Genomic DNA, 12,498 nt, shown 5'->3' with positions numbered 1-12,498 from the left:
TCATAGTCCTCAGACAAAAACAGGGATTTCAAGGACTCTAGGCACCCAGGAGAGGAAAACTGACCTACCTGCCATGGGAGTTGGGAAGGGGAGTAAAGAATGAGGGAAAATGCTCCATGAAAGCAATAAACATTCACTTGTGATGGGGAAAGGAAAATTATGTGGAAATAGAGGAAGAAAGAAAAAGTGAAGTAATAGGGAAATGCTGAAGCAATCAGGGGAAGATTCTCCAGGCACTTCAGCCCCAATTGGCTGGTGACAGTGAGACAGGAAGCCACAGGGGCTTCTCTATCCTCCTGATATACTTGCTCAGGCCCCACTTCCAACCAGAGGTTTCTGAAGCTTCCTCCAGAACAGAGGGCAAGAAAACATCACCAGGTCTGTCATTCTGGGTGAAGTTCTTTCTCCCCTCCTGCTCCCAGGAACAGAGTACAGGGTGACGAGAAGTTTGTCCTAGGAGCAATCTTTTCTATGAATCACAGGAAAGTGTGAAGGAATCTCAGAGAGTGGAGGGAGACAGCTTCCAATAGGCTTTTTGGGAGTACTGATAACAACAAAGTAGACCGAACTTCCTAGACTCTCTCTCCATTTACATTTGAACAGCTATCATAATTTGAAATCATTGAGAGAAGATGAACAATAATGTTTGTCTCTATTGGAGATGGCAGAGAGGTCTGAAGGTTTGGGGGAGCCCCAAGATGAGATCAGGCTTTCAACTGCCCCAAAGCTTAATTATATTTACTTTTGGAGGATACATTATTTTTAATTATATTTTTGACATATTGAGTTTTACGCTTTCTTTTTGGTAATCATGTTTTATCTTTCAGGAGCCTGGCTGTGGCTCTAGCTACTTGCTCATTTCTTCCCTATTGCTGGCGAGGGTTTTTCTGTCTAACCTGAAAACTGGATTTTGTGTATGCCATTGTGGAAAACCTCATCCATTCTAGTTTTACTTTGCCAGCTATTGCAGCTCTCACATTTTGGGGAAAATTTTTGTTTTGTCGTGAATTTCTTGCCACCCAAGGATTCTTAAATTATTCCTCTCAATGTTCTTTATTAAGTGATTTCTATTTGTTTATTTTTTGTTAGTAGATCTCACTGTAACTGGTAAATCTTTTGATTTGATATAATAGCAGGTTCTGTTGACTAGCATTACAACTATGACTCCAATTGGTCATTAGTAGGAGAGAGAAATAAGCATTTTTAAAGTACTAGTTACTATGCACCAAAGACTGTGTTAAGGGCTTACCAAATATCTTTATTAACATTTTATTCAATGTTTTTATATCAGTGTTCATTAGAGATAATCATATATAGCTTTCTTTTTTTTAACCTTTTTAACCTTCATTGGCTTAGTTGCCACTCCATATTTATCTCAGAGAAAGAATTTAGTAAGAAAACTGATTTCTCCATTTAAAATATTCAAAATACATACACATATAACATTTGTGTTAATTCTTTTTTTAAATTTTGATATTATTTACTTGTAGTTCTCTCTAGCCCTGTTTGTTCTCTATTCATTCCTTTAAAAAAACCACAATAAGTTGAAAAAAGATAGAACTAAAATATTCTCTATTTCATTTTTTTATTAATTAAAGCATTTTATGATTCTATATTTATTAAGCCCTTTCATTTAAGTGAATAATTTTGTGGGCATATAGGGAAGGAACTTCTGGTTTTATTGGTAAAAAAAAAAAAAAAAAAAAAAAAAAAACTGGTAAAGATGTAGAAACTTAGTTCTGTGGATTCCAGTCAGCCTAAGGGGTTAGGTGACTTATTAAGGGTGAGAAAGAAAATATATCAGAGGTAAGATGAGAACAGAGGTCATTGCTATCCACTATTATTGTTGTTGTTCATTTATTTCAGTCATGTGCAATTCTTTGTGAATCCATTGGAATTTTTTTTGGGGGGGCAAAGATACTAGGGTAGTTTGTCATTTCCTTCCCAAGCTCACTTTATAGATAAGGAAACTGAGGCAAACAGGATTAAATCACTTACCCCCAGCCTCAGAAAAAGAAAAAAAATGACTTGCCCAGGGTCGCACATCTAATATGTGTCTGTATCTTATTAGATCTGGAGACTTATTGATTCTAGTCTCAGGGCTTTTTCTACTGATCAACTAGCTGCCCTTGCCATCCATCATATATCCTCCCACATAATTCAACAAAATGGCTTTTAGATCATTCATGTAGCTCTTTGATTTAAGTTAAGAATTCTCAATTTCCATTATTGTTATTGATAATTTTCTTTCCTTTTTCTTTTTAAGTTAAACTAGCCAATGGTTTATCTACTTTATTGGTATTTTTTTAAAAAGAACTAATTTTATTAACTTATTTTCTTTTTCACTTTTGTTGATCTATTCTTTGATTTCTAGGAAGAAAGTCAGAGCCCTATTTTGTGCAGCAACTCATATTCGAATGGCCAAGACATTATGCATTTGACTAAGCACAGACAACAGCAATCAGTGCACTGAGAAGGTAGGCTTAAAAGGAAGGAGCAGAAGGGGACATTTGAGCTTAGCCTGGAAAAAATATGGAAACTGAAGTAAAAAGGAGGAGTATATCAAGAAGGAGTGACCTCTAGCGAAAAGGTACCAAGGCAGCATATGGAATTTGGGGCAGGAGGAATTATACAGGTCAGTATAGCTGGATTACAAGAGTACCTAGAAAGGATCAAAGAGGAAGAAAATGGAAAAGGTGGGAAGGCTCCAGGTTGTACTGGGATTTAAATACTAGTAACAGGATTAAGTGGCCTAGTAAATAGGACACTAATGCTAGAAAGCTCCATCTTTTGCATTTAAATCTGGCCTCAGACATTTCCTAGAGAGGAACAGAGACAGAGACAGAGACAAAGAGACACAGAGATATAAGTCACTAGGCTCTCTTTGCCTCAGTTTCCTTATCCGTAAAATGAGCTGAAGAAGGAAATGGCAAATCATGTTAGTGTTTCTGCAAAGAAAACTCAAATGGGATCACAGAGACCCAGACATGATTGAAAACGACTGAATCACAATAACAAAATTGACAAGGAGCTTATTGAGTAGAAAGTGAAATCACACATGCGCTTTAGAAAAATAAATTTGTCAGCTAAATAGAAGCTAAATTGGAAAACATGGAAGCCAGGATGACCAAACCAAAGAGAAGAAGAGGATTAGTGGCCATGACTAAGAGAAATATCCAACAAAGGAGACTGAGAAAGAGTTGTCCTAGAGTTAGGGAAAGAAGCAGGAGAGAACAACATGAGGAATCAGAAATCGAGGGTTATCAACAGTCTAAAAGGCTGAAAAGTGAGGATCTGGAAAAGGTCCTGAGAGCTCATAATTCCAAGATCATTTGGGAACAATGTTATCCTAAAGATGCTACCAGAAGTCACTTTGGGGAGAGCATAGGAGTGAGGGAAAAAGCAGTGGAAGCAGTTGTAGACTTTTTTGAGAAGAGCAATGGGATAATAGTTTATGGACTCAGTTGGTGAATGTGTAAACTATTTTTTTTTTAAGAATGAGACAAGTATGAACATCTATGTGGGAAGCAGGAGAGATGCCCACATAAAGAAAAACAGGAAATTAAAGACACACAATAAAATAGAAAGACAGAGACAGAGACAGAGAGAGAGAGAGAGAGATACACACACAGAGTGTATGTGTGTGTGGGGGGGTTGATAGTGGGGATGATCTTGTAAAGAAGTTTGAAGGGAATGAGATCCAGGATATATAGTGATACCTTAGAAAAGTGAAGGATTACCCCATCATGTGAAGCAGGCTGGGAGAAAGAGATAGTAAGGGGGAAAAAGCTAAATTGAAGAACAGAAAAAAAGGTAGCCCAAAATGAATGGTCTCAATGTTTATTTTATATATTTCTCCTTATTCTTTACTCTCTTAAAGCAAATGAAATAAGTCAAGAAGTAATTATTAAGATGTCAGACATTATGGTATGTATTAAGATGTCAGACATTATGGTATGTACTGGAGATGAAAAGAAAGGCAAAAAGTCCTAGCTCTGAAGGAATCAATCTAATAGCAAAAACAAAACAAAACAAAACAAAAAATGACAAGACAAAACAAAACAATACCAAAAACACAAAACATTCAAGATTAACTGGAAAAAATGAATAGAAGAAAGACCATAGCAAAGATTTTGTGCAGGAGGTAGGATTTTAATTAGAACTTGAAGGGAGTCAGGGAAGTCAGGAGGCAGAGATGAGGAGGAAGAGAGTTCTAGGGTTGGGAGACAATCAGTGAGACAAAGTGTCTTGACACTCTGCTAATGCAAACACTTGATTGTCATTTGCATCCTTCAAATGGCTGGAACCTTTCTACAGTTGTCTTTTCTCCTGGATTATATTTCAAAGATTCTAACTCTTCTACAATTCTCAACATGGACATTAAAAAGTAAAATATTTATTAAAGGTCTATTCCCTGCCCTCATCAAAGCATATTTAGTTTGGAGGATAAATTATTTTTGATTGTGATTTTTCCTTTTATTTTTCTTTCTTTTTTGACTTTGGAGTCTAAGCTTTCTTTTTGGTAATTAATATATAATCTTGAATGAGCCCGACTAATTACTTGCTTCCTTTCTTCCTGATAGCTGACAATTTTTTCTCCTTTAACCTGGAAATTCTGAATTTTGTCTGATATTTTGATGTGTGTTCAATTTGATATTCTGTCTACTTTTACTTTGTCATGTAATGTGCAAACTTTTTTATTTGATCATAAATCTCAGACTATACTAAGATTCTTAAATGTTCTCTATCTTCTTTTCTAGAGTTTTCCTTTTTGATAGTAGATAAATTACATACTCTAGTTGTTCTTTTGATTTAGTTTTATTTTTTCCATTATCTCATTGAATAGCTCCTTTTAATCTTTCAGGGTAATACTTTTTAGTTGAGTTTTCTCACCTTCTAATCTAAGCAATTTATTCTTTTCCCAAGTTCTCTCATTTTATCCCCTAAGTTTTCTATCAGTTTTCCCAACATTCCTTCCATTTTGGAGTTTTTGTGGTCAATTTATTCTCATGTTCTCAGCCTTAAGATCATAGTAGAATTATTCTCTGCTATTTTATCTTCATAACATCTTAATTCCTCATTGTATTTCTTTATAATTCATGGAGTTTTCTAGCATTGATCCATGTCCCCAGCTTTAGTTTCTAAATTGGGCTAGATTTTTTTCTCTCACAAATGGGATATCTTGGACAAGGACTTATTTCTCACTTCAGTGTCCTAGAACTGTGTTTTAGGGTTATGCCTTAATAGCCCCACTGACACCTTTACACATGACCAAACTGGAGATATACAAGAAAGTATTCAGAAGGTGACAGAGGTAACACCAGAAAGGGACCTTTACTCCTACACTGTAGCCAAATCTGGAACCTACAAATCAGCAGAATCAAAATCCAATCAGGGATCATCTTTGGAGGTGACATTCTTCTGGCCATAGTAGAAGGAGGGAGTACATGATGGTATTGGAAGAAGCTTTTCCCAGAACTGCTCCTTTTCTATACTAGAAATCCTGAGTTGATCTCCAAGTTAAGGATAAGTCATTTCAATTATTTGATAGGAAGGGATGGAGACCTCTTCATATGGCTTTAATTGGTTTCCATCTCTGAAATCACACAAATGGGAGAGAGATACTAATTATCTAGGCAACTGAAGCTTCAAACATAGACTATCCAAAGTATAGATTTGGGCAGTACTCTACTTGTATTGTACTCTTTGGAAAAGTAAAACAAACTGAATTACTGCCATATCAGTCCTTCAAATGGTTGGAGACAGAAGATGATTAATGTCAAACGGAACTGAATAACTCTCAACTCCTCAAAACCTCAGACCTAATGATGAACACTGCATTTTTAGTCCAACTCCTATGACTCTGTATTTGAAAACTTGAAGCAATGTTTCTATATTTTTTTAGAATTCAAATTTACTATTAATTGAAACAAACCCTGTTTTCATTTTATTACTCCTTTTTTCTTAGTGAAGCTTCTCAGTAGTTCCAGCCTTTTTCTCTCTCACGGATTGCACTTTTTAAAGGCTCAAATTGGTGATTTTCCTTTATATCTTCTTGGTTCCTTTGGAATGTGCCTGCTCATATTCCTTCCTTTCCTGCCTTTCCAGAACCTAATTTGGAGGCTCCGCTCCTGGCCCCAATTAGGTAGGAATGGCCCCAAGGAATCCTTTCTGTTTGGATTCTATCTAGATGTTGATGATCTTTTGAAGGTGTCTGGGTCAGTGATATATTGTGGCTGCAGTAAGGGCAACGTCCAGGCTTGGTATGTATAGGTCCTTGGTATTCATAACAATCAACCAACAGATATTTAATATACATTGATTATTATGGTTGAGTTACTAGCATTATAGAAATGCTAGCCATTTGATTATTAATGATTCACAACCCATAATTCTGGCTTAAGAGGTTGAAGATGATTAATTTCTGGAGCTCAAAAGCTCCGAACTGCGTGTAATAGGGCTAAAATCTACCATAAGGTCAGCATTAATATGAGCAAGTCAAAGTTCTCTTTGATTAGGCCTGTGAGCAGCTCCAACACTTCCAGTCTGGCTGAGATAGAATTAAAAACACTTTTAAGACTGGGACTCCCTAACAGTGGAATTTGAAGCAACATAAGAGGAAAGATATTTAGACCATGGAGTCATTGCTGAGTGACCCTTCAATGGGATCATTTAATTAGAGCAAATGTATCTGCAGACATTCTTAGAACCAGCTGTCAGTGATGGTGGGAGGTGGAGAGAGGAAACAAGGAACTAGAAACACTTATGAAATCATCTATAATATGTGTCTATAGTCCTTCCCCATTTGGGATATGAGGCTGAAGCATCAGTGGTAACTAACCATGAATTTTCTCATGCATTTCCTTCTCTATTCTGTTGACAGGAGTCTGGAACACAAGGTTCATGATGTCATCTAACCTTATCACCGAGTTGAGCACCATAATCCTGACTTCTTCTGAAATGCCCCCAAACCAGACTTCTGAACCGAGTGCCCCACAAAACAATCCATACGCCGCTTTTGATGAATTTGTGAGGTGCCTTACTCTGTTCACGTGCCTTTGTGGAGTAATAGGGAATGGAATCGTTCTCTGGCTGCTCATTTTCCACATTAAAAGGACCCCCTTCTCGTTTTACGTCCTCAGTTTAGCTGGTAGTGATTTCACCTACCTCTTCTTGGAAGTAATTTGGGTGATCAATTATCTCATATATCGCCCAAACTTTCAAAATATTGTCAATTTATTGACAAACATGGGTCTGCATGTAACTTTCACAGTGGGTCTGGGCCTGTTGGCATCAATCAGCACTCAGCGTTGTCTGTCCATACTCTTCCCGATATGGTACCGAAATCGCCACCCAAAGAGGGGACCCATGGTTGTATGTGGTTTGCTCTGGATTCTGTCCCTTCTGTTAAATCCAGCAAAGGTTTACTACTGTGTTGTACAGGTAGAAACCCTGCCCCCTTCTGGATGTGAATTAATGAGTAAATTATCAGGAACACTGATGCTTTCGATGCTTCTGTTGATGACCCTGTCCAGTCTGGTTCTCTTCCTCAGAGTCTTGTGGAGCGCCAAGAAATACAAGCCCAAAAAGCTGGTCATCCTCATCCTGCTAACAGTTCTTGTGTTCCTCCTCTGTGCTGTCCCTCATGGCATCAACCACTCTGTATTCAACTGGAGAGCATTGTACAACCACACCTTTCACGAGATCTCCTATTTCCTCTCTTGTGTGAACAGCAGCGCCAACCCGTACATTTACTTCTTCATTGGGAGCCTCAGACATCAGAGGCTGAAGGAGCCCCTCAGGGTGGTTCTCCAGAGAGCCCTGAGAGACGACAGTGACCCTTCTGAGGACAGAGGGACTTCCTCTCGGACAGATACAACCTTGGATAACGTAGCATGAGTCCAAACAAGTTGCTAGAGAGACTCTCAAAGACCCTACCTTTGAGGGTTCTTTTCTTCAGCCTAAACCCAGCCCCAGCCTCTTCTTCATCAGAAGGGGAAATAGAGCTTTCTTCCTTATTCATAAGCTTATTGATAACTTACCAGATACCAAGCTCTGTGCTATTCCAGGGAGCCAAGGGAAAAAATGTTCTTGGGGCAGACAGACATGTACATAAGTAGGTAGCTACAATGCAGATGTAATACAGATAAAGGTAAATTTTGGAAAGAAAAGACACCAGCAGCTGGTGGGATTAGGAAAGTTCTCATCTAGAAAGTGTTGCCTAGCTGAATCGTGAAGGAAACTAGGAATTCTGAGAGGGAGATTGAGGAAGAAGTGCGTTCTACATAGGAGGAATAGCCAGGACAAAGTCAGAGATATGGGAGGATATAGTGCGATATGTGAAATGAGGAGGGAGTGAATTGCAGGAATAGCAGGAAGTTGGTGCCAAAGTCATGGGAGATGCAGCATCATGTAGGAAAAAAATCTGAGTTTGACTAACATACTTAGCACAGAAATAGCAGGAAGATGATTGGATCGGATCAAAGACAGAGATAGAGAGGAGAGGAGGAGCAGCTACTGGACTAGATAGAATATATAGAGAATAATAATACACGTCCTTCCCCAACTTCTAAGTGATCAAAGAATATGAACAGGCAGTTTTCCAGTGAAGAAAATTAAACAATTTATAATCCTATCAAAATCCTCTAAACATTATTGAATAGAAAAATGCATATTAAAACATGGAGGTGAAAACACCTTTCAGATTGGCTAAAATGATTGAAGGGGAAAATGACAAATGTTGGAGAGGATGTAGAAAAATCGGGGCAGTAATTCATTGTTGATAGAATTGTAAAATGATCCAACCGCCTTGGAGAACAATTCAGAATTATGCCTCCAAAGTTATTAAGCTACCTATACCCTTTGACCCAGAAATACCACTACTTGGTCTGTATCCCAAGATGATTAGGGAGAAAGGAAAAGAATCTACATGTTCTAAAATGTTTACAGCAGCTCCCTTTGTGGTGGCAAAGAATTGGAATGCCCATCAAAATGTAGTGCATGATTGTGGTGGAATACTACTGTATTATAAGAAATGATGACCTCAATGATTTTAGAAACATGGCAAGACTTACATGAAATAATGATCAGAGGAATCAGCAGAACCAACAGTATTCTTTTAAGAATAATTTTAAGCAAAGGACATTTAAAAGGACAAGAAAGACATTATCTGCATCCAGAGAAAGAACTGATAAATAGATGTATAGAAATGTTATATAGATGTACATATGCATACATGTCTAATTGTATATATATTATATATATGTCTAATGATATATACATATCTTTAATATAAGATATGGGCTCTCTAGTGGGGGGGAAGGATAAAAAAAAACAGATGTGCCAGTTTGGATGTTCTAGATGTACCAGTTCTAATGTTCTAGATACACCAGTTCCAAGTACTCCAGTTTAATGATTTGAAGAGGATTTGACTGTTGAACAGGGTTCCAAGAGCTATCACTGAAGTAAAAGCCAGGGGAAAACTATATTAGCAACTTTTCTTAGGAAAAGGTTTTATAGACAAAATGCTTTTATTTTAGAGTTATTCATTTTGTTAAAGTTTATACTGTTATTAATGTTTTATATGCTTTATTTCTTCCAATAAATATGTATGTCAAACTTTTATTAAATGTTGAGTCATCTTTCTTCCTTCTAAGACAGTCACTTTAGGGAATAAGCACTCAGAGAAATATTCACCCATGAAGAATCAATAAGTGAATGAATGAAAAGCATTTATTAAACACCTAGCACTGAGACTGTGCCAGGAGTTGGGGATCCAACTAAAAAAAAAAAAAATCAAGAGAATCCCTTACCTCAAAAAGCTCACAATCTGATTGTGATAGAAAAAGCATATTAGAGAAGTCAGCAGCTGCAGGGTAAATGGAAAGGACTGCAAGTCCTAATAGTGGAACAGCAAGACTGATTGCAAGTCCCAGTATCCATTTCTCAGGGGACTGGAAATGCCCTGAGGGAAGCTGATGGTAGATAGATGGTTAGACCCAGAGGATGTGAGGATTTAGTGGCATGGGTAACACTGAGTTCCAGTCATTTTTCATCCCACTGGCAGGACTATGGGGGATATAATTTGTAGGCACCAAATGATGCGATTTATGGGAGCACCAAATGTTGAGTTTGATGTGGGCACCAATGTTGGGGTTTGGTCATGTTTCTAACTCATCATGGCCATTCTCTGTGGCAAAAGGTGGGTTTATTTAGGAGAAGAGCTTGCAGACAAAAATGAAGAGATAAAATAGACACCAGGAATGGTATATATATATATATATACATATATATATATATATATAATAAGATTAGCAAGGAAATGGGTTTTTAAAAAATATAAAAGTCCAATTCCCTAATGGAACTCAAAGTTAACCAGGAGAAAAGGGATCCCCTCCATGAGATTGGAGTATACCCTTAGCTGGCAAATTAAATCCACAGAGGACTTTAGCACCTAAAAGAGTTAGCTATAAGAATAAGAAAGATGCCATGAGGTAGAATACCATGATTGGTTATAACTGCAGAGGGGTATAGAGAGATTCAGTCAAGATTTATGGACAGATTTATAGGGGAAATTTAACCTCAGGGGTTTGACATAATTTAGATTTCTGACTGGTTGACTTCCCCAAAGGGTGAGATTATAACATTAAACTTCTTTGCCTGTCTGCCCCCAAGAGCAATTCCATCAATACTCCAGTCTCTCTCTGCACCCAGTTATTCAGGACTTCATCAGTGGGTCTCATTTGGTATTGGGTTACTCCCAGCTCACCAAAGTCATATGAGCAACCAAGTCAGTCTTTACATTAGGCCGTGAAGGAGGAGAGTTCAAGAAAAAGATCAATAGAATGTAATTGCTGGATGGAGCACCAGTCCTGAAGTCAGAAGGACCTGAGTTTAAATCTGGCCTCAGACACTTAACACTTCTTAGCTGGGTGATCCTGGGTAAGTCATTTAACTCCAATTACCTCAGGAAAAAAAAAAAAAGAAAGAAAAGAAAAGAAAAAAAGAAAGTAAGTGCTATACTATTTTTAAAACCAAAGACTGATTTATCCTCTAAATGGAAATACTCATCATCAAATATATGTATCACACCAACAAAAAAAATCTCCCTCCCTTCTTCTCTTTGTCTCTCGCTCTCTGTTTTTCCCCTTCACACACACACACACACACACACACACACACACACACACACACACACACACGTACAGGTTTTGGATGGGTCTTCCCAAAGTGGGCTCTTCTGTCTTGGTCAAAAGGGGCTTACTCTTAATCAGAGAAGACAAACATGTCTTGGACTTTGAGATATTCAAAGACAAACAGCCTTCTTTGGAAGCTGCACCGATACCTTGTCCTCTCAGATAGAACCTATATATTAGGTGCTAAGAAGCCTCTAATGAAGGACTTCCTTTGTATTTTCTTACAGGGATGTCCTCTTTGCTTTTCTGTCAAGCTGATCTATCCCCAAGAGCTAGACAAATGAATCTTTTCTCTTTTCTTGCTTAGAAGCATGTATTATCACTATTAATCATTAAAATAGATGTATAAATTCTTTATTAACCATTATTTAAATGAATTCATTGAATGCAAGCATGTTTACTTCTACTCAGAAAATCATTTGGATTAGAAAGAGAAAACATGTATATATACAAAATTCTTTGTAAATGGATAAAATGCCTCAGTGAACACTTGCTTATCATCAACTTTGCATTTCTACAGAATGGTTACTATGCTTGTTTGTTCACTAAAGTTATAGATCCAGAGACAGGGCACCCTTATAAAAATCATCTCAGTTGTCCTTGGCTAGCTGGCAAATAGGTCTGATTTTTCCAAAATTTAGGTTATTTGACTATGAAAGTAAATATCATAATAAAGAAATATTTTTGGCCTCAGACAACCTTAGCCTCCTTTGATATCCATTTTGTACAAAAGGTGTTGGGGATACCATATATATATATATATACACTTATATGTAATTGATATACATGTATATATGCAAACACATGTGTGTCTATATGTATATATTCTTTATTATTATTAATGTACTCTGGCATTTAGGCAATTTTAGTGAATTTAACATTAATATTTTTCCAAAGCATTTCTAGAGGAAGAACTTCATATCTTCCAAGCCTTCAAATATAATTCTGTTCCAAAACAATGTTAGAAACTTTTATAAGCCTCTTGAACATGAAAAAGATCATAATATATTAAAATACTATTTGAGGTTAACATTTCAAAATAATTACCCATATTCACTTCTTTCCTGGATCTTTTGAAAGAGTTTCTTCTAATGACTAAGACCTTAAATTTGAATTTCAAAAATGAAAATTGTTCTTCAGGTAAACCTAACACCAATCTCTCCAAGTTAGTGGAACACAAACATCCCATATGAATAAGAATTAAGTTTGGTCATCAACCTTTCTTCATTTCAAGGGAAGGTCCTAGCCATTGTTCTTCAAACTTTCCCAAGGTAAAAAAACCTGGAAGGAGTTTTACACTGAA

General features: G+C 37.0%; 1 protein-coding gene across 1 annotated transcript; it reads left to right on the top strand.

The window, feature by feature from the left end:
- The first annotated feature begins 217 nt into the window (after nt 1–217).
- LOC141545361 (mas-related G-protein coupled receptor member X3-like) lies at nt 218–9,624 on the top strand. Its single transcript, XM_074272326.1, has 2 exons — nt 218–378; nt 6,884–9,624. The coding sequence occupies exon 2, from the start codon at nt 6,904–6,906 to the stop codon at nt 7,897–7,899; it is 996 nt and encodes a 331-aa protein (XP_074128427.1). The 5' UTR covers nt 218–378; nt 6,884–6,903; the 3' UTR covers nt 7,900–9,624.
- Nucleotides 9,625–12,498: the final 2,874 nt, after the last annotated feature.

The sequence above is a fragment of the Sminthopsis crassicaudata genome, chromosome 6, assembly GCF_048593235.1.
Source record: "Sminthopsis crassicaudata isolate SCR6 chromosome 6, ASM4859323v1, whole genome shotgun sequence".
Taxonomy (NCBI): domain Eukaryota; kingdom Metazoa; phylum Chordata; class Mammalia; order Dasyuromorphia; family Dasyuridae; genus Sminthopsis; species Sminthopsis crassicaudata.
This window is presented reverse-complemented; position numbering and strand designations above follow the sequence as displayed.